We start from the raw sequence: 21242 nt of genomic DNA, 5'->3' as shown, positions 1-21242 counted from the left end.
ACCTGGAGGCGATCAAGAGACCAGGAAGTAATGGAATTGTGCAACAGTACCGCCAGCAGGACTGCGCTGGTACTGCGGGCCATGTGTTTTCCCGCAGTGGTTCCGACCATTTAAGTGTTGGCTTAGAAGTCAGGAATGCTTTTCGTTGGAGGGTGTCGTGGCGCGCCAGGCAGACGAAGGGATCGTTGATTTAAGGGCGTAAAAACGAGGTCACGGTAACGGTCGACGCAGGAAACCATCGGCTCCGGTTTATAATGCGTTGAAGATAAGAAGTTGCATCGACCGATGTAACCGATTGAGTGGTCTCAGCAGATAGTCAGCCAGAGTTCCTCGATGGTCCACTTGCAAATTTTTTGGGACGTGTCTCGTCTTTTCACTTGAATCTCGAGACCTTCCTCTTTGATTGCGTCGTCGGTCATCTTCCCACCCATCCCTCTTTCCCCTTCCCACCGCCCTCCTCTCCCATCCCTCCCAAATCCAACCCCCAGCTCGGTTGCAAACCCTCAACTGTGCCGGGCTTTGGGACGTTCGCCCAAGATGAAAAGGCACCTTGAGTGTAAATTTGTATCGTATTGCATTCGTTCGCTTTGTGGCTGTTCGTGTGACATTGTTCCACACAAATTGGGTGCCCACGAAATAAGCAGTCACTACACTTTGCAGTAAATCCCGTGAAACACTTTGAGAATGAAAGATGAGAAAGCGAAAGACGCAATATCAAATGCAAGAATTATCATTGTAAATGAATTCTGCTTTTTGAGGGATGGGTCTGCCACGAACACAGCCAAAAATCCCACGACCATTCTGGTCGAATTATTGAGCAACTCAAGTGTATGTTCAGATGTAGCTGTAAACGTCTTTCCCTTTGGCGATCAAAGAGTAAACGATACAGTTGCCTAAGCAAAGTGATTGTTTGATGTAGAATGTCACTGTGAACTCACCGGACTTCTCATTCGCTCACTAATACCAGATTTACGAGCAGTTTGATTATTCTTCTGACATAAATTGGTAGTTTAAAATTTTTCCAAATAAAATATAGCCCGAGACCTCGCCAAAAGACTACAAAATACATATCTCACCAGCGCATTTACTCTGTGTCAAGCTGGGCCATACAGACCTGGAAGGTCCCAGCGTTGGTGTGTGCTGCTTAGCTGATCCAGGGAGACGAGGACAGGCATCTCAAAGGTCCAGGACGGGAAAGGAAACCAAGGCTGGAAGAGGTCCGTGCGTGGACTTTGGGGGTGGAGTGGATTGGGTTTGGCTGCAATGTCCTTGTCGCTTAATATCAAAGATGCTCATTGTGGAATCTTGTACATAAATAATAGCCACTTTGGGGAATATTCTGAACAGCCACTTGAGCCAGTGATTCGTGCAGTCACAACAATCAGTTACACTTAGGAGGCATTGTTTCGAGCAGACGGTTGCTAGAACGTACAGTGTTTTGCCGTAAGTAGTTCTTGAAGCTGAGACCATTTATTTAAGCATTTCAATTTGAAAGAACAATGTAAAAGGGTCAGGTTGGGGGAAGAGCAGGGAATTGGGATAGAACGGTTGGCTCCAGGACTAGTTTAGGCTCATTAAATAACAACAATAATCCTTGCATGATGCCGTATCACGTCAGCCGGATGTCTCAAAGCGCCTCACAAGATTTAACAGGAATTGTAGTGACTGCTTTTTTGTAGACAAAAGCGGCAGCCTATGTGCAGACAGCAGTGCCCCACAAATACCAATTTTAAGTGACCAATTTTATTTGGTGCATGAACCCATAACCCACTAACTCGGAGGCCCGAATGCTACCAACTTGAGTGAGGTTGACACCAAGGTGGGACTGCCTCCTGTATTGTAGTTTCTATAATGGTGTAGAATTCGGAGCAGAGGTGTGAGTGTCCTGTCACTCTCCAGTACAGGGCAGAACAGCTCTGCTGCGGGAATTATTGGCATCAACCAGCACCCCCCCCACCCCCCCCACCATAGGCAGTCTATAAAAAGAAACATGCTTCCCTGTAACAATCAGGAGTTTGATCATATTAATCAGTTCACTTGGCACCTGGCGGTACATAGGCACAGTGCGTAATCAAACGTTCCTCAATGGTCTGACTTTCTCCAGCTCCGTGCTCAGTAATGGAAAGAGATGGAGGGTTAGATTAAGGCTTTTAAACCACAACAAACATTGGATTTCACCACTTTAGTTCATCGACTGACTGAGGTGTCAACTGCAGTTAGAAAATGAACAGATATTCCACAGGAGGGAGGGAGGGGTATTTGCCAGCTCTGAATGTATGTTTCAACAAGAGACCCTGACAAGTTAAGAAAGCCTCCCAGTGGTCCTGGTGAATGTAACCCAGAGAATTTTCGGTTTGTGTCACTAGACGGATTAAAAGTTCATCTCGTTGTCAAACTTGTTTAAGAAAATGCAGCCTTTAAGCCAAGCACAATCTGGGAACATGACATGGAATGACTGGATTCTATATAACCCACTCAGGTCTGCACTATCCCTTTTTTGGTGACGAACTTGGATTAACTTACACCATCCCAAACTGAATGAATCTGCCCTCATCTCTTCAGCCACGAGTGTTCACTCAACCCACGGCTGTTTGTGGGGACGCTGCTGTGCGCAATTGGCTGCCACGTTTCGTCCACAAAATACACAGTCACTTCACTTTGCAGTATATTCTGTGAAGCGCTTTGAGAGACGTCTCAACCACATGATGAGGCACTGGGTCACATGCAAGGACTTTTGTTATTGTTAATTGCTGTTTTACTGCACTTTCGGTCACCACTGTCCTGACACAGAGCCGCCGTGGTGGGACCGATAGGACAATGGACAACCTTTACCCTTTTCCCAACCGGATGGAAACCCCGGGCACCAACCGGACTCTGGTATTAAATTGCTCCGAGTTGCCGTCCAGCGTGAAGGCCACTGCATGTAAATACAAGCTGTTGTTGCTGTTGTATTTTGAAGCGAGGCCAAGGGGGAATTAATAATAATAATAATAATCCTGGTATTTGATACAGCGCCTTATCACGTCTTCGAGACGTCTCAAAGTGCTTCACAGGATGTACTGTGAAGTGCAGTGACTGTGTATTTTGTGGGTGAAACAAAACGAAGCAGCCAATTTTTGCGCCCGGCAGCGTCCCTACAAACACCCGTGGATTGAATGACCGTTTTTTTTATTTGCCTTACCAGCATAATAACTCTGTCATCTCTACATTTCGGCTGCTCTCTTTAACACGAGAACACAACTCATAAACAGCTCCGCTCTGCACCAGCCGCTGTACATAGAACTGGCCACACCAGAGATGGTGCGTGAGCCAAGATAAACAGGGCAAGAGTGTTTACTGGGTCAGGGCCTCTGTGTTGTTTATACACGAACTGCGATCCCCTGAGATCCCATCCAGTCAGAGTTAGGGTAAGCTGAACTCCGCAGGATGTTTCCCCAGGGTTCACACGAAGGGCTGCCCTAAGACACTTCATGTACAGAGGGGTGAGATATTACACCTTCAACACACTGTAGCTTTACCTTCACAGTTGAAAATCTGTAAGTGTCTGAGATCAGCTTATTGAGCAGGCCTTCTTTTTGTTAATGTACAGAGCCTGAAAACTCAGGAAGAGATGAGAGCGAGAGAGAGAGAGAGAGAGTGCTTCTTCCAAATCCCATCGGAGGAAGGAACGTTCTCAGTGACTGAACCAGTTTCAAGCTCCCAACAGGTACAGATTTACAGCGCGATGCAGCTCTAAACTGAGTGTAAAAAAAGTGTTTCACTGCTATAAGGTTCACTGCTCTGGGTCTTGAATGGACAGCTAAACGTATGTTTCAGGAGAGGTTTTTGTGTTGCTAGTCTGTGTTCTTCATGTTTTCCATCAATGCATGTTTCAAATGTTTGCTCTGTGACGACATGGAACTTTAATACATTCTTTCAGAGCGATTGCATTTCCAAGAGTAACCGAACTATGTGAAAACAACTTGAAAACAAACAAAAGAGCATTCGACTTGCTTACACTGAGCGAAACAGTAGATGACGTTCACAGTAACACTGACAAGGACAGGTCCTGTTGGGTGGTGGAACTACAATGGTCAGATCTATGCATTTCGTGGTTGGACCTGATGAGGCAAAGCAATCCTGGGCCTGTATTAAACCGGCCTTTCAGAGTTTGGTTGGACCAACAACAACAGCACCAAATGATATTTACACGGCGCCTTTCATATCGTGAGGATGTCCCAGGGCACTGGATAGTTAGGGATTTCCACCCGAGTTGGGGGTTGGGATCATGAGGGATGGAGGGCTAGGCGCGGGTAGAAGAGGAGGGTCTTGAGATGAGCCTTCAAGGAGGCAAGGGAGGGAGCGAGGCGAAGGCACTACGGAATGGAATTCCAAAGAATGAGGGCAGAGAGGCTGAAGGTCCGACTGCTGGTGGTGGGGCTGGGTTGGGCAGGGGATGTGGAGAAGACTGGAGCCTGCTGAGCGGAGGGAGTGGACTAGCCTGTGATTTGCAGTGGAAGAACAGCTAATGACAGCACTGTTGTGTGTGAGTAGCTGTGTAAACATTCCTTCCAAGAAGTCCAGCTAATGTGGAACTTAATACATAACATCATCAACAATAACTTGCATTTATATCACACACTTCATATGGGGCTGAATCTCAGAGGGCTTAATAGATACACAGATGCATTCTTGTAGCCTTTTAATAATAATAATAATGCATTTGACAGTGCCTTATCATGTCGTCACGACGTCTCAAAGTGCTGTAAAGTGAATTCACTGTCTATTTTGTGGGCAAAATTAATATTAATATTCTGCCACATATATATTTACATTTATTTTAATTTTTGATTGACGCTGTTTTAGTCTATTTAAAAACAAATAGAGTGAATGTAGTCAATGGTTTTGTATTTTATCTTTGGTGTCTAGACAGTATTGGAGCATAGGGCGTGGAAGAACCCAGCACATTGGGGAGGTGACCAAGAGAAGGGATGTATTTTACCAAGAAGACCGTACATTGGGAGACGAAGCAGACCCTGTTAACTTCCCAGTAGGGGTGGGCAGAGCAGGACTATTTAGCCTACATCACTCCTTCAGCATCTTAAAGTGTCTCAAGTTCTCTGGGAGGCTAGCCTGTGTAGAGGGGGCTATATAAATGCAGGTTGTTGTTATATAAATGCTGGAAGTATTTTTGGGGGTTTCATACGTTTCTGGGCAAAGATCATGGTTTATAATAAGTAGCAATAACAACAACAACAACAAATTGCATTCAAATAGTGACTTTCATGTCAGGAGGTTGTCCCAAGGTGCTGGACAGTCCAGGGTTTACACCTGAGTTGGGGGTTGGATTTGAGCAGTGGTGGGTGGGGGAGAGGGGGAAGATGACTGAAGACATGGTCAAACATGGACCTTGAAGAAGCAAGTGAAGAGGCGAGGTAAAGGGACTCTGGGATGGAGTTCCAGATAGTGTGGGGCAGAAAGGCAAACAATGTCAAGTAAAACCAGAGCAAGAGGAGGAGAGAGAGACACGGTTCACAAAGAGGGCATTTTAATATGAGGCTGGGCTGTGGCCAGCTATTCCCCTCGTACCCCCTCCTGGAATGGAGAAGAAATTGCCAAGAACTTTTCAGATAGAAACTTTGGCTCTTCAAACCTTTAAAGGATTCCCTGAGCAGTAGGTTGATGAGGTAGGGAATTGTCAAAATATTCAGGGAAATTAACTTGAATGTTGACGATTGCGGAAGACGTGTGGCGCGATGAACAAGCAAAATCTTCCCCACATTGAAAACCTTTCACACAGAGGTAGGCGAGGAGAACAAAGCCACAATCAAAACTAAACCAAACTGATTGATCAGGGATGAGCCTCGCAAAGTGCATCCACAAGCTTTTAAGATGACCTTCAGTAGCCGTGTCTGGGAAGTGAATCTGACCAGTCCTTTGCAGGACAGATGCTGATGGTGATGTGCTTGTCTTTGGTTCCAGGAGCCGTTGGCCACCCTGACTGTGCCGATTGTCCGAGGAGAATGTCTGCTCAAATACCAGCTGAGGCCCACGTTTGAGTGGCAAAGGTCAGTTTACCCAAGTCTTAGCTGTTTCCTGGAGAACAAAGGGCACTTTGGAGTCATTGGCCAGGTCTTTAGTCTATCGTATCCCCTGTTTGTATTGCTGGAGGCAAAGAGATGTGGCTTCCAGTCACCGGGAGCAGTTGGGAGCCTGGCTTATACTTTTTGTTCCAACTCACTTTGGCCGGTCTTTGGGGAGTAGTATTGGACTTGAATGTAACTGCGGAATAAGAATGAGCTAAACGCTGTAAAGGATGTCAGGATGCAACTCGCTGCCGCGCCACAGACAAGGGAGCAAACCTTGAGACTGAAAGAAATCTGCCGACTGCATTGAACACTGTTTTTCGCTGCTTCTCGCACAGAGATGCTGTGGTAGTCGCTGACACGGACGAGTTTATTAAAGAGGCGACAGAAATCCCAGGCTTCCTGGAGCGTGTTGAAGAATGCAAAAGCGCTTTGGCAGATCCCACAGGTAAAGTGAGGACGACCTTTGATAGATCGGCAGCTCTTCTGGGAGGGTTGTTATAGCTGTGAAAACACTGTGTTTAGTTGCTTTCCTCACTCTTGTATTCTGTTCAGCAGTTGTGTGAATGCTCCTCATAGGGTGTTTCAGTGCACAGTGATGCACAGTGTGATTCCATTCCCTAAATCTCATTCTCCAAATGTACAGCCTGTTGGAGCTATTCCCAATAATGGGTGGGTGGGTGCACATAGTAGTGGGCAGGTTGCGAGCATCTATGGCTGGTAATTTAGCCTCTTGTCCTTTTCTCTCTCCACCACCACATGTTTGTTTCTATGCTTTTGTTCATCTCTACATTTCGTTCTGGAGGATGTGCTCAGCAAATATCCGTTGCTTTCCTCGATGCCGTCCGACATTTTTGCTGACTTCTATTCCCGTTGTTTTTTTCCGCAGGGCAAGTTGACAAATACCCAGAGGTGGTTTTCCTAGGAACCGGATCTGCCATCCCAATGAAAATCCGCAATGTTAGCTCCATCATTCTAAACATCGAGTAAGTCCTGCATTTGCTGAATGTCTAGATAACTAATGTCTAGAGTCCTGTAGCCTAGTGATCAGAGCGCACGCTTCGCAAGCGAGTGTGTTAACCTAGACTCGGGCAAGTGGGCCTCAAGTGCTCAGCGCTCTGCCCTGGAGGTGATACCATGAACAATTTAGCCAAAGCCTCCTTCCTGACAGTCATTTCCTTGTGATTACAGCACGACCCGATCTGTGCTGTTAGACTGTGGCGAGGGGACCTTCGGACAGCTGTGCCGTCACTATGGCAGCGAAGTGGACGAGGTTCTCTGCAAGATAGTTGCCATATTTATTTCCCACCTGCACGCGGACCATCACACGGTGAGCGTCCGGAATCAATTCTTTCTGTGCGAATTAGGGAAGGGATACTTGGCAGCCGTTACAAAGCCTTTGGGAGCCCTTTTTGCAGGTGTTGGTGCGCTGGGGTGTGAAAGCGAGTGAACACCGGAATGAGTGGTTAACAGTGCTACAATTTTACATATGCATCTTGCTTCAAAAAGTCTCAAGTCAATTCTGCCTCGACAGCCTTTTCCTGCAGGAATTCATCTCCATCTTACAGGGTTTTGTGTGAAATGTTTTCTGATTTCTACTTCTTGTTGGCATAGTTTTTGTTAGAATATTTTTGTCCTTGTACTGGGTCTTCTGGGAGCTGCAAGTAAAGGAAGGAAAGCTTAGGGAATGGTAGACGCTGTGTAGTTTGGCTGCTTTTGTAGAGCTGGTAGATGGAGGTGTTATTCCATTCTTTTATGCAGCGAGTTATTCTGGTCTCAAACGCACTGCCTGAAAAGGTGGATAGATGTAAGGGATATGGATATTTACTTGAAAAGAAAGAAATGGCAAGGCTACGGAGAAAGAGTGGGGGCGTTGAAACGAATGGCCTCCAGCTGTGCTGGAAGATTCTATCATTCTACTCAATAATGCCTCCCGATGATAATATCTCGACAGGGCTGTTATACAGTCACATTCTGCCTTTACATTGCAGAGGAGGGAGGGTGCCGGAGGAATCTTAACAGGTTTTCAAAGCTGTGAATGGTAAATAATACAATAAACTCTTAATTCCTCAGATTGGAAAGTGGGTACCGCACAAGCACAAAGTTAGGATTGTCGCAAAAACTAAATTGAGTTCTCCGTTAAAACACAGAGGATTGTTAAAATCTGGAATGCGTTAACACAGAGCACTGCGGAAGCTGAGCGTGGTCTGCAACGGCATTTGAAAAGGAATTGCATTGAAAAACAGTTGAGGGAAGATAGTAAAGATTATGGGTCCTGAATAAGGAAATGGGAGAGGAGTAGGGAGCTCCCGTGGGGCAGTGAGCACTAACACACACACAATGTTATTGCAATGAATTGGAATGACTTCCAACTGTGCTGTAAACATTTTGTGATTCTAAACATGTGCTAAGCACAGAAAGTCGTAAAGCCTATTATTTTTGAGGACGGAGTGAGGGTGAAAGCCTTTCCTAAAAATGCTTTCAATACTAACAGTGCTTTGAGGGACAATGGCACATTCAGACTGCAGGGGCTCGGCTCTGTAATAGGCCATAGTTTACAATCTGATGCTCACACCAGCCTCCCAAGTAATAAATGTTTGTATCTAACCAGACTGTTTCTTCCATGTTTTTTTTTCGTCCTATGTAATGATTTTTTTTTGACATCTTGCAGGGCTTGTTAAATGTATTGCTCCAGAGAGAGCGAGCTTTGGTAAGTGAAATGTATTGTTCAATAAATCTTGTGACTTTAGATTTGTTTGCTAAGTCTGAAATTGTCGCCTTGTTCTGTTCTCAGTCCTTGTCTCATGTTGGGACTTTGCTGCCACTTTCAGGTCAGAGGGTGGAATAGCTGAACCATTAGCTCTTCTGGGAAGGAGGGAGGTACAGGTGATTTGATTGTTTTGTGGTCAGGTTTTATTCCCACTTAAGAGCCTGTGATTCACATAAGAAACTGAAATGTTGATTCTGCATCTATTCGTGGAGTCCTGTAGCTCAGTGGTTAGAGCACTCGCCTCGCAAGCGAGAGGACCTGGGTTCCCAGGCAGGGCAACACATTGGGAAAGCTTTCTCCACTCCGCACTCCACTGTTAACCTAGCAGTAAGTAGGTTAGTCGATTGGGGGATCACTTTTCCATGAGTAATACTCGCTTAAAAAACAACAATATATATATTTGGTCACTCAATCCATGCATTTGATATAGAGCCTATATGAGACGTCTCAAAGTGCTTCACAGAATATATTGTAAAGTGGAGTGACTATGTAATCTGTGGGCAAAACGCAGCGGCCAATCGCGCACAGCGGAGTCCCACAAACAGCGGTGGAATGAGTGACCAAATTCGTTGTTATTAATTATTATGTTGATTAATTATTAGAATATTATGAAACTTTCCTCTCGGTTCACATTCTTCCCCTTTACGCAAGCTCGCTGGGTGCTAGAAAGTGAAGAAAATCAGAAAAGTCTGCCAGCTCTCACTCTTTCACCCCCCACCCCACTCTTTCCCCACCTGCCGCCCTCTCCCTGCTGAGATTTGCCCATGTCAGCATCTGACTGCAGTGGATATTGATATGCACTCTGCATCCTCTCATTCTGCAGTGTAGCCTGACGCTGCAGCAATACTTCATGACAAAGCTGTGTCCATACCAGTCATAGCTGCGACAAACCTATTTGTTCAAAAACAGCTTTTAAAGGGAATGAGACGACTATTGGAAAAGAAAAAAAAATGTGAAAGGAAACGGAGAAAAGGCCGAATAGTGGGAACTAACTACAAAGCTCTCAGAGAAGCCATTCACCCTGTATTAGGCAGTGAATCAGAATTATCCTGGTATGGACAGATTTGCCAACAGATATGGGGTAGAAATGTTGCTGAGATGAAAGGCATTCTGCTCGATCCGTACAATTATTTGAAAACTAATGTGTCATCTACGTTTTCCTTGTTTCCCCCCTCATCCACTTGTTTCCCTATTTTATTGGGGTACACTCCAACCATCACCTTCTGGTACCTCCCCCAAAGAGACACAGTCCTCTTCCTGTGTGAGTGGACAGACCAACAGACGGGCATTGGTGGGGGCATTGCCCTCAAACTGATCCCCCCCCACCACCCCCCCCAACCCCATGTTGAAGGTTTTCATTTGTTTCCAGGGTTCAATACAATACAGATAGAGATGAACTCTGTGCTGGCAGGAAGGGGTGGAGGGAGATTTCCTGATGGCCCTGAATCCTACGCTCTGTGTTCTACCCAATCCTGTTGTTGCTTTTCAGAAGTTTCTGGGGAAGGCGTTCAGCCCGGTCCTCCTTGTGACTCCAATCCAGATCATGTCTTGGCTTCAACAGTACCATGACAATTGCCAGGAGATTCTGCGCCACATTAAGTAAGTCCACACAATACAAACAAAGCAGTTGAGGGTGGGGATTGTGGGGGTTGGGGGGAGATAAGTGTTGCATATGTGTGGGTAGTGTTTGAACCACCAAGAATTATTTTGCTTGAAGGAGTGCCCTCCACCCCTCCTGATCCTGACCCACTGCTCAGGTTCTAACTTTCCAGTGCCTCCCGACATGAAAGGTGTATACAAATGTAATTTGTTGTTGTGGTTGTTATTTTTTGGATGAAAGTACCTTCAGATGTGGAATGCAAGGCTGATGGGGGATTAGTGTCTGAACACGTCGACACAGTCCACAGGCATCACTTAAATGTATATGTGAACCAAGTGATGCCCACTATCCCATCTTGCCATGCCCACCGGCCTTCCAGCAAGGCTGTGTGACACAACCTCTCCCAGTCCCCCACTGGCTCAGCGCCTCTTCTCTCTGTTGCAGTGTGATTCCTGCTCGCGCTCTCCTGGACGGAGCTGAAGTTACAAAGTTAAGAACTCAAGACTTGATTCGTTCCTTGTTGAACAAACTCGAACTGGTCAAGGTCAGGGGCTTCCTGTCTGAGCAACGCGGCGTGGTGTGTGGTTGACGTGTCGTGTGTGTGGTTGACGGGTGTGTGGTTGACGTGTAATGTGCATGTGGTTTGACGTGCAGTACATGTGGTTGGCATGTAGTGTGTTGCTGACGCGCAGTGCGTGTTGCTGACGCGCAGTGCGTGTCGCTGACGCGCAGTGCGTGTCGCTGACGCGCAGTGCGTGTCGCTGAGGCGCAGTGCGTGTCGCTGAGGCGCAGTGCGTGTCGCTGAGGCGCAGTGCGTGTCGCTGAGGCGCAGTGCGTGTCGCTGAGGCGCAGTGCGTGTCGCTGAGGCGCAGTGCGTGTCGCTGAGGCGCAGTGCGTGTCGCTGAGGCGCAGTGCGTGTCGCTGAGGCGCAGTGCGTGTCGCTGAGGCGCAGTGCGTGTCGCTGAGGCGCAGTGCGTGTTGCTGAGGCGCAGTGCGTGTTGCTGAGGCGCAGTGCGTGTTGCTGAGGCGCAGTGCGTGTTGCTGAGGCGCAGTGCGTGTTGCTGACGCACAGTGCGTGTTGCTGACATGTAGTGTGTGTTGACAGTTTCAGACCTGTGTGGTGCGTCACTGTAAGAACGCCTTTGGATGTTCGCTGCAGCACAAGTCAGGCTGGAAAATGGTTTACTCCGGTGACACCATGCCCTGCCCAGCTCTGGTTCTGATGGGTGAGTTATCGTGTCTGTGAAGCAAAGACTCCTGCAGGATTGAGGACGGTTTTATCCTGTGTTCCGGCTCTGCTTCTGGAACATCACTGGCACAAATTGGGCGTAATCCCCTCACCACACACTCCGTGTAAAACCTTTCTTCTAACCCCCCCCCCTTTTTTTTTCCTCGCTCTCCTCCTCATAGTAACCGACTCGCCTCACCAATCATCAGGAACAGTCTCACTCTGTTCATGTTTTCGTATATTTTTATTTTGGGCAGCCAGCGAGTGCATTGAAGTTTATTTTTCAAGTCTGTCTTGACACCCACCACCAGATGGCTCCTCTCACTGTACATCAACGTTTGTGTGTGCAATGTTAAATCCCAGGTTGATGTTTTAAATAACAATTAAAATCAGCTTCACTTTTGTTTGAAAATCGCACGTGGCTTCAGCCAGAGTGTTTGATGGCACATCCTACGTGATTGGGTTGGTGGGTCTGGAACTCTCTCCCCCAATCCCTCTGCCTTACCCCCTCCCTCCCTCCCCACTTTTAAATCCTGCTAAAGACCTTTCTTTTTGACCGTGCTTATGGTCATCTCCCCCTCTGGCTCGGAGTCGGACTCCACCACTGTCAAGCGCTCCGGGACTCTACCCTGCGTGGAGGGCGCTATATAAATCCAAGTTGTTATTGTTATACAAGGGTGTGGCTGAGGGAGCCCGAGGGGGATTGCTGTCCGAGTATATGCTTGACCAGGATATCTTTGCTAAACAGGACAGAATGCAGACTTACTGATTCACGAAGCTACACTGGAGGATGGACTGGAGGAAGAGGCTGTGGAAAAAACCCACAGGTGAGGGAGAACTCTTGCTGTTTATCTGTGAGACCTGTTCAGGTTTTGCTGAGTCTGTTAAATAGGCTGGAAACATCACTGCGTCAAGACACCGCCGATTTGGTGTTAAATGTTATTTTCTCAGTATGATGCGCTCCCTACAGGTGGGCTCAATTCTCATGTCCCCTGTTTCCCCCCCCTGCTATGTTCTCTCACTGCTCCTGGATGTTTAAGGGTTTAGTTGTGAGGTGCTCTCCAATGTCTCGCTCAAGTCTATATTGTAGAATTTACAACAGAATATATTGTAAAGTGGAGTGACTGTGTTTTGAGGGTGAAGAACATAGTGTGGTGCAGATTCCAGGTTTTAGTGGCAATAAGTCAACTCAATATTACTTGGGAGGGAGGGTGTGAGGGAGGGTGTAGAAAGGTGGGAGGGAGTACGTAGGAAGGTGGGAGGGAGGGTGGGGCTTGTTATATTCATGCAGTCTCGTAGATTTTCTTAGGTTTGGCTTTTTTCCCATCAAATGAACATCTTCTTAATTATTGGGATTAAAATCATTGTGTGGAACATAAACGAGATGAATGCAGTTACTTATTATTCATTACTTGAGGACTTTGAGGCATAAAAACACCTCTGCAAACAGAGCTGCTGAGTTCTGTGAATCAGAGAGAAAAATAGTTTCCAGCGATCTGAATAAATTGTAAACATGATAAAGATGGAATATTGATCTTGTTTACAACACAATTGTATTGTGTAGCACTTTACATAGCAATCTCCTGAAGCACTTTACAACAATTATCATCAAGCGGATTGGCTGCTTCTCATAGCCAATTTGTGCTTAGCTCACACAGCCACAAACAGTAATAATAATAATCCTGGCATTTGATAGAGCGCCTTAGCTGTGCGCAATTGGCTGCCGCGTTTCACCCACCAAATATACAGTCAATTCACTTTCCAGTATATTCTATGAAACCCTTTGAAACATCTCGAAGATATGATAAGGCCCTTATATCAAATACAAGGATGATTATTATGATAACATCAGAATGATCAGTGATTTAATTATTTGTCTCCAAAATTGATATTAGCTGTGTGTTTTAAGCGGCTTCTGTCCTAAAGCCCTGTGTCTCTCTCTTTCTCTCTTTCTCTTTCTAGCACCACTTCCCAGGCCATCAGTGTTGGGATGAAGATGAACGCTAAGTTTATTATGTTGAACCATTTCAGCCAAAGATATGCCAAGATCCCCCTCTTCAGCGCTGACTTCAATGAGAAAGTTGGGATTGCTTTCGACCACATGAGGGTACATAAACTGTATTGTTTTGCAGTTTGTTTAAGATGTAATGGAGGAGCGATGCTGTGGGTCCTGCCTTGTGTCATGGGGCTGAGTGTCTTGGTCTTTGATGGCCTTGCACTTGTTCATGGCTTTAGTTCTGCACTGATCCATGTACTCAGCAGCTTAACTCTCGATGAGACCCTGGATAGATATTTGTTGGTCAACACAGGATTTGGGTAATTAGAATTGAGGTACAGATTAGTCGTGATCTTATAGAATGGCGGAACAGGCTCGAGGCGCTGAATGGCCTCCTCCTGTTCCCATGTTTGTATGATTGGGAGAGGGAGAAAGCCCAATGAGCAGCTTTGACTAAGCCAATGGATTTACTAACGGATAAGCTGTCACATTCCACGGCAGGTGAGGTTTGGAGATTTCGGAGTGATCCCCAGGTTGTTTCCCCCACTGAAAGCCTTGTTTGCTGAGGAGATCGAGGAGATGGAGGAGCGACGAGAGAAGCGGGAGCTTCGGCAGCTGAAGGAAGCCCTGAGCGTGGATGTGGCCAACGGGAGTGTGGGACATGGTCTTCCCTCCTCCGCACCGGCTACCGAAGGTCCGGCCTCCGTGACCTCAGCCAGGAGCCCAGCCGGCAGCACCAAACGCGACTTGGAGGAGCCGGATCCTGACACGGAGCGCAAGAAACTCAAACTGAGCCGGAATGTGGCAGAGAACTGAGCTGCTTCCCAAACGCCTGAGCTGAGGGGCGTTGGCAGTGAAAGCGAGCGAGACGAGAGAGAGAGAGCCACCAACACGGGGTCAAGGCTGTGTTGTATGGATGACCAGAACCTTGTTTCCAACACTGCAGGAAAGAGCACAGAATAATTGCGTGCGGGGTGTATATTGTGAAGGGGAGAGTGTGTGCGTGTGGGAGAGAGAGAGAGAAGGGGTGGTGAGAGGGGGAGGAGAGGAAAGCCTACTCCTCAGGTGATTTTACACACAGCAGCACAGTCACATTGTGCTAAACTGACTCTTACATTGCCCCCGGAAGCACAGCTTCTGCTCTAACACCGCGTCACTCGTGTTGTGGAGTGTGTTTGAACCTTTTTATTTGAAGGCTAAAGCAAACGTGCGAAGAGGGTTCACAAGTTCACGCAATCATTCAATAATTTATTCGGGTCGAGAGAGGAAATCAATCGAGGTTTTATTTTCAAGTTGGTTTCAGACGTTTCGCTCAACAATTATCGAAGCTACCACAAAACAGAGCCTTGGAATAATTAATAAATAAACTGCTGGGGATGAAGTGGTCGTGTGATCAGATGTATCAGATAGTTTCAGTCCCAAATAACCAGAGGGACGCTGAGCTGCAGTGAAATGGGGGCGGAAACAAACTGGTACTCGGAATTCTCATCAGATTAAATTTGATATAAAAGTCTTTTTTTTATCATTGTTTAAATATTAATTAAGGAAGGTTCCTGCTCAGATTATCAGCGTCGGAGTTCTTTAATCAGTCGCACACATTATTCGGTTTGGTCAGAAAATATTTACAGACACACACACACACACACACCCATGGCCCCCGAAGTGAGGGAGCTTAATAAACCCTCGGATTTTAGACAACTCCAGGGAAAGCTCTGCCTTTCAGGGAAGACCAATTTTGTTTAGTTCAGCGCTCTGGGACGCTATCCTGCGTGAGGGTGCTATATAAATGCAAGTTGTTGTTTCTATGTGCACTCACTGAGATACTGAAAACACAAATATTACATGTATTACGGTACTCAAGCTGCCTTAACACCAAGGATAGCTGTTGCTATAGCACCAACATATAACCAAAGCCAATTTTAATTGAATCTTAAATTCTTCAACTTGAATTATAAGTTCTTAAATCTTATCTAATATATTTGTTGAAATCTTTTACCTTCCTTTTTAATTTGACCAAGCTCCTTCCCCTCTATTTTTGGAGTAAGAAAGCAAGCTTAAAGGGAATTTTTTTTCTTTCTAAAATCGTTTAAAGTCGCACTATTTCCAGTTATCCCAATGCCCCAGTATTTGAAGATTGACCTGATTATATCATGGAGATGAGTGGGTCAGGTTTCGGTACATTTTTAGTTCTTTCAAAAAAAATTGTGGTCACTCAATCCTCCATGGTTAGTGGGACACTGCTGTGTGCAATCAGCTGCTGCATTTTGCCCACAAAATAGTCAGTTCACTTTACTGTATATTTCTGTGATGGGCTTTAAGACGTGATAAGGCGCTATATCGAATGCAAGGAGTATTATTTATTTTTTACAGCCGAAATGCAGAAACTTCTGTTCTGGGAAGTGTAATAGCCGCAGAACTCAAAGGGTTAACCTGCTCAGGTTGTCTCCTCGGATCAGGTTACCAAAACACCACTGGTCTTGGCAACGCTGCCCAACAACACTCTGTCTGAAAGGTTTAAAAAGAATCAACAAAGACTAGATTAAAAATTGTGTGCGACAATTCAACTCTGAAAGGTGGGATTGATCTCAGGGTGTGTTATGCTGAATCACAATGAATATTTATGTTGAATGAATTAAAAAAAGATGTCTGAAACCATATTCCATTCAGGTGCCTACGTACTGAGCAATGCCACGGTTTGCCTTTCCTGATAATTTGGTGCCGGAAAGGGTTCGCTTAACTGGTACCCTACCTGCTGTATAATGTTTTGCATCATGTCGCCTCACTCTACCAAGCTTCGGACGGGCAAGATCAATGTCGTTCTAATAAAAGGATTCCTGTTTTATACAGTGTTGCATTGATTCCTACAAGAAGCTACAGCACATTGCCAAGTCAGTTTGGTTTCTGGTTCTCAACTCTGCACCTGCACTTTTAAGTACTGTGTTTCTCCCACAAAATATAGTCAATTCTCTTGATAGTGTAATAATAATAATCCTTGCATTTGATATAGCGCTTTTCACGTCGGGTGGACGTCCCAAAGTGCTTCACAGAACACACTGTAAAGTGAATTGACTATATTTGTGGGCGAACGCGGCAGCCAATTGCGCACAGCAATGTCCCATTCGGTTCATTGTGTCTATCACCTCTTTTAAAAGAGCTTCCAAATCAATCCCACTCCCCTGCTCTCACCCCATAGCCATGCAAACTTGTCTCCTCCCCAAACAATGATCTACTTCTCTCTTAGTTGTTATTGAATCGGCTTCCACCGAAATATGATACCATTCGGTTGCTTCCACGGCGGGTTGGAAATCTCTTAGACTTCTGTTGAGAAAAATCTTTATTGGAAGAGTTTCTCTTGTTTTAGGGATGTCCTATTTATGTTGCAGGTGAAACTGGTGCTGATCCTCAGGCACGGTTCCTGTTGGAGAAGTGACTGGCTGAGGTAAGAGGTGAGGAGCTATCAGGGTGAACAAAGCCAGATTGGTTCTCCATTGAACCTACCTTTTTTTTTCAATTATATAAAAAGCATCAACTAAGGCAAAGTTTTGCTTAACATTTACCTGAGACCTTTGCAAAGGGGGAGGTGTGCAAATCACTGCCATGTGGTTCCTTCTCTTCCTGGGAACACTTCCCAATGTTTCATTCATGAATGCAACTTGCAAACACACGGTTGCTATGGACACATCCGACACTGAAATCCACTCAAGGCTGAGAGACAGAACTGGCTCGTGTCTGTGACTGTGGCTGTGGGGGTCACACTAGCCTGAGAGGGTCAATTGTGGGAGAGGGAGAGGGGTTGAGAGAGTGAGAGAATAATAAAAAGTTACGATAAAACAATGGAAGACACCACTGCTGATAAAAGGTGTGATTTCCTGGAGGAATATGTCTTGAAAACTCTGAAGCTAAAGGCTGATCGATGGCAGCGGTGCATTGGCACTGAGGAATATCGCCTACTGATACAGGAATTCTTGGAAAAAAGTGATCGGAAAGTGCTTGTGGTGTCTGTGAATGCTGCAGGACAACTCATTCCGTCCCTGGAGTTTCCCAACGCCTGTAAGAACAAAGCTGTGTTCTTTGTCAAGAAACACAAAGATCAGTTAACGAGGGAATCTATGAAAACTCAACTGGGATTTGGGGATTTATCCTACTCCCCGCTTGATCAATTCTCTGCCCTGGTGGACGAGGTAAGAGTAAAGTTCGTGAAGTCAAGTGTTTTTATATATATAAAAAAAAGCGGGAAACGAACAACGATCGTAAAAATGCACTTAACACAACAGCAAACGGTGTAAATGTGCAATATTGCAGCAAACAGAACAGTACACAAACCTACTCTAATGAACCACTGCTTTGTGCGGGTGTCACCTGGAGCTAAGGTGAACCTGACCACCTTTGAACGCAAACAAAAAATGTGGTCACTCAATCCAGCACTGTTTGTGGGACATCGCTGTGCACAATTGGCCACAAAATACACAGTCACTACACTACAGCACAGGGAGAGAGTTGCCGCTTTGGTGCAGGTGAAACATTCAGTAATATTGTCAGTGTTGTTGCACAGAGTGTCTCAAACCAACACAAGGGGAAGCTGGAAGGAGACCTTGTTGCCAGGTACATGATGCAGAAACATTGCTGCCTGGGTCTGTGTATACCTGACCAGGCGCTATATCAAATGCAAGGCTGATTATTATTATTATTATTACTTATGGGAAAGTTTGCCCCGAAAAAGGGCAGTCACTCCATTCTACAGCAAATCCTGTGAAATGCTTTGAAACATTTCGACGACACGGTAATAATAATTGTAATTCAAAATGCTTCACCGGGTTTACCCCGAAGTATAGTGACTGTGTGTGTAGACGAACTCTGAAGCCAATTTTCACGCAGCAATGTCCCACAAAAGAGCCAAAGCCGCTTTCTCCAATGCAAGGGTGAAAGCAGAGCTAAGTGTATGTATTATTAAAATAATCCCTGAAAAAAAAATCCACTGGTCACTCAATCCACGACTGTGTGGGGGATACCTAGTCCTCAGTGCCAATGCACCTTGTGCGCAATTGGCTGCCATGTTTCACCCACAAAATACGTAGTCACTCTACAATACACTTTACAGTATCTGCTGTGAAGCACTTTGTGACTTCTCAACGGTGTGATAAGGCACTAGATCAAATGCAAAGATTATTACTATTATTATTAATGTGAAAACAACAAATTATATGCAGATAACGCCTTTCATGCCAGAAGGACATCCCAATCTGCTGGACAGTCAAGGGTTTGCACCCGAGCTGGGCATTTGGGATCGGGAGGGGTGGAGGGCAGGGAGGGTGGGGATAGGAGGGTGACTGAATGATTAGATTAGAATAAATGAATGTGCAGAACTTGTGTGTAAAGTGGCTGAGGGATCTGCCTAACCTGGCCAGAGCTTTACCATGTCTCCCCTCAGGTGGTGGTGCCAGTTCTGACCAACAGCAGGAACCTCAGCCGATGGCCTCAGGTGGTGTCTCAGGATGTGATGAGACACACTTACGGCTTGAAGAGCAACGTCTTCGTGGTGGTGGGCCGAGTGAAAGGCAAGACTCTGCTTCCACTGCCAGCAGGAGCTGAGCAAGCTGTGGACGGATACGAGGAGGAGAAAACGTAGGACATAATTTTCGCCCACAGAACGCACAGTCACTACACTTTACAGTCTGTCCTGTGAAGCGCTTTGTGACGTCTTGAAGACGTGGATAAGGTGCTGAATCAAATGCAAGGATTCAGGATTGTTTTCACCCCCTACATCCGTGCAAAACACTGGAGAAATGTGGATTTCCTGTGTTGATTGTAATCTCAGGCACTGACCTGCATTCTGATTGCTTTACAGTGGGGAGATCCTGGACAAGCACATTGTCCACGCCATCGAATCGGTCATCATTGACTGGAGCCACCAGATCCGGGAGGTGCTGAAGAAAGACTCCTCAGAGTCTCTGCTGGAAGGCTGCAATCCCAATCCTACCGAGGAGCTGGAATTCTGGAAAACCAGGTAACCAGGCTTCACAGCATCGCCGTTGGCTGGTCATTTTCCGCTGCCGTCCTTCAGGTGAGACATTAAACTGAGGTCTTGTCCGTTGGTTCAGGTGGACGTTAAGTGGTGGGACAGTGACTGAAAGCACAGCCAAAACGATAGGTTTTGAAGAGGATTTTGGAGGTTTTGTTAACTTGAACGTTTTGTCAAGTATCTTTGCCTTTCCTACTGTGTGCGTTATTTCTGATCTCTCGTTCTGTCAGGTTGTCTCCAAACCCAAGTGGGTCCCTGATGGTATCATTAGTTTTCTCGCTGCCGAAACACAAATATTAGCAATCGGCAGAATTGAAGCACATGTCAGGGTGCCATGGAGTTGGGAGCTGTCCTGAAATGTAGCAGAAATAGTACAGCCCTGGTCTGATGTGGTCGTTGTGGATCTATAAAATCCCAATCCAGTGCTGTAAGGGTGTTGATTGCTGGTCAGCACTTTTGCTATAATAGATTATTTCAGCGCAGTCACGCAATGCCTATGCACATCAGTACTTGCTGTCCCTCTATGTTGTCCCCATGTCTGTGTTGAAATAATCTATTATCATAAAAATAATTAATCCTTGCATTTGATCGAGGATATCTCAAAGTTCCGTGTCAGTGCTGGGTTGGTTTTTGGCTTCTGCACCTAAACTGTTTCTTTGATTTCATTATTTCCAGATGCACAAACCTGGAATGTATTTACGATCAGCTGAAGTCCAGGAAAGTTCAGAAGATGGTGGAGCTGTTGGAGAGTGTGGAAAGCAGCTATTTCCCCGTGTTCAAAACCATGTTCGCAGACGTTGTTGAGGGTTAGTCTCTAGTCTAAACTTCCCTCTGAACCTTTGTTGTGTCGGAACCTCGTAACTCTTTCCCAAAGGATTTGGGTTTTGAATGTCTCTAATTTCTGGGTTATTTTAATTGTGAAGTTAAACACAAGTAAATTAGCAAATTTGTTACTAATTTGGTAAATCATGAGGTTGAGTTCGGGGCATGTGTTTTGAAGAAGTGATGAAGCTCTGGGAAACACGAGTGCTTGTTGCTGATCCAGTTTAGTTCTCTTTCCGTCCCCCGCAGCTCTGACTGAGGCGAGGGACATCAGTCTGCACCTGAAGCCTCTACAGCGCTACTTTGAAGATATTGAGAACGTGGAGTTCAGTGAGGTGAGACCGGCCATGAACTGTCTCCTGCACCTAGTGTGTCTGGTCTGGGCCAGGTCTGAGCACTTCAACACCCCTGCTCGCATCATCGTTCTCCTGCAGGAGATCTGCAACCTCTTCATCCAGCAGGTACAGAGCTTGGGGTACACACCCCCTGTCCCTCTGGGGAAGCGCTCAGGGACTTGCCGCTGCCTGAGTGGTGCTGTGTAAATGCAACAACAACAACAACAACAAACTGCATTTGTAAAGCGCCTTTCACGTCAGGAGGATGTCTCAAGACGCTGGACAGTCAGGGATTTGGACCCGAGCTGGGTGCTGGGACCAGGGGGTTGCAGGGCAGGGAGGGTGGGGATAGGAGGATGGCCGAATGCATGATCGAAGAGGAGGATCTTGAGACTCGATGCAAGTTG

The 21242-nt window shown here is 46.1% G+C and overlaps 3 protein-coding genes across 7 annotated transcripts in view; 2 read left to right on the top strand and 1 right to left on the bottom strand.

Moving 5' to 3' along the window:
- The window catches only part of LOC121850506 (zinc phosphodiesterase ELAC protein 2-like), a 5760-nt gene extending 4676 nt beyond the window's left edge, over nt 1–1084 (bottom strand). The window contains exon 1 of the mRNA XM_042342552.1: nt 1077–1084. Coding sequence (XP_042198486.1) covers nt 1077–1084 — 8 coding nt within the window. The remainder of the gene's footprint in view (nt 1–1076) is intronic.
- Nucleotides 1085–5746: 4662 nt separating this feature from the next.
- On the top strand, nt 5747–14698 carry elac2 (elaC ribonuclease Z 2; the record flags this gene model as incomplete). Its single annotated transcript, XM_007888869.2, is given in 12 exon segments — nt 5747–5781; nt 5962–6047; nt 6404–6513; nt 6955–7051; nt 7257–7395; nt 8737–8775; nt 10325–10434; nt 10880–10979; nt 11541–11661; nt 12412–12490; nt 13626–13770; nt 14161–14698. Coding segments are annotated over 12 exon segments (1376 nt in total), but the record flags the coding sequence as incomplete, so codon positions are not given.
- Nucleotides 14699–17349: 2651 nt separating this feature from the next.
- Nucleotides 17350–21242, top strand: part of LOC103175703 (dynein axonemal heavy chain 9) — an 89113-nt gene continuing 85220 nt past the window's right edge. For 4 of the 5 annotated variants that reach the window (XM_042342285.1, XM_042342288.1, XM_007888874.2 and 1 more), the window contains exons 1-5: nt 17350–17840; nt 19088–19281; nt 19505–19663; nt 20354–20484; nt 20750–20961. In XM_042342285.1, coding sequence (XP_042198219.1) covers nt 17493–17840; nt 19088–19281; nt 19505–19663; nt 20354–20484; nt 20750–20961 — 1044 coding nt within the window. In that variant the 5' untranslated portion in view covers nt 17350–17492. The remainder of the gene's footprint in view (nt 17841–19087; nt 19282–19504; nt 19664–20353; nt 20485–20749; nt 20962–21242) is intronic. The other variant, XM_042342289.1, reaches the window with a different exon arrangement.

This window comes from Callorhinchus milii, unplaced genomic scaffold (assembly GCF_018977255.1).
Source record: "Callorhinchus milii isolate IMCB2004 unplaced genomic scaffold, IMCB_Cmil_1.0 Scaffold20, whole genome shotgun sequence".
Taxonomy (NCBI): domain Eukaryota; kingdom Metazoa; phylum Chordata; class Chondrichthyes; order Chimaeriformes; family Callorhinchidae; genus Callorhinchus; species Callorhinchus milii.
The sequence above is the reverse complement of the archived record's forward strand: the minus strand, read 5'-3'. Positions and strand labels throughout refer to the sequence as shown.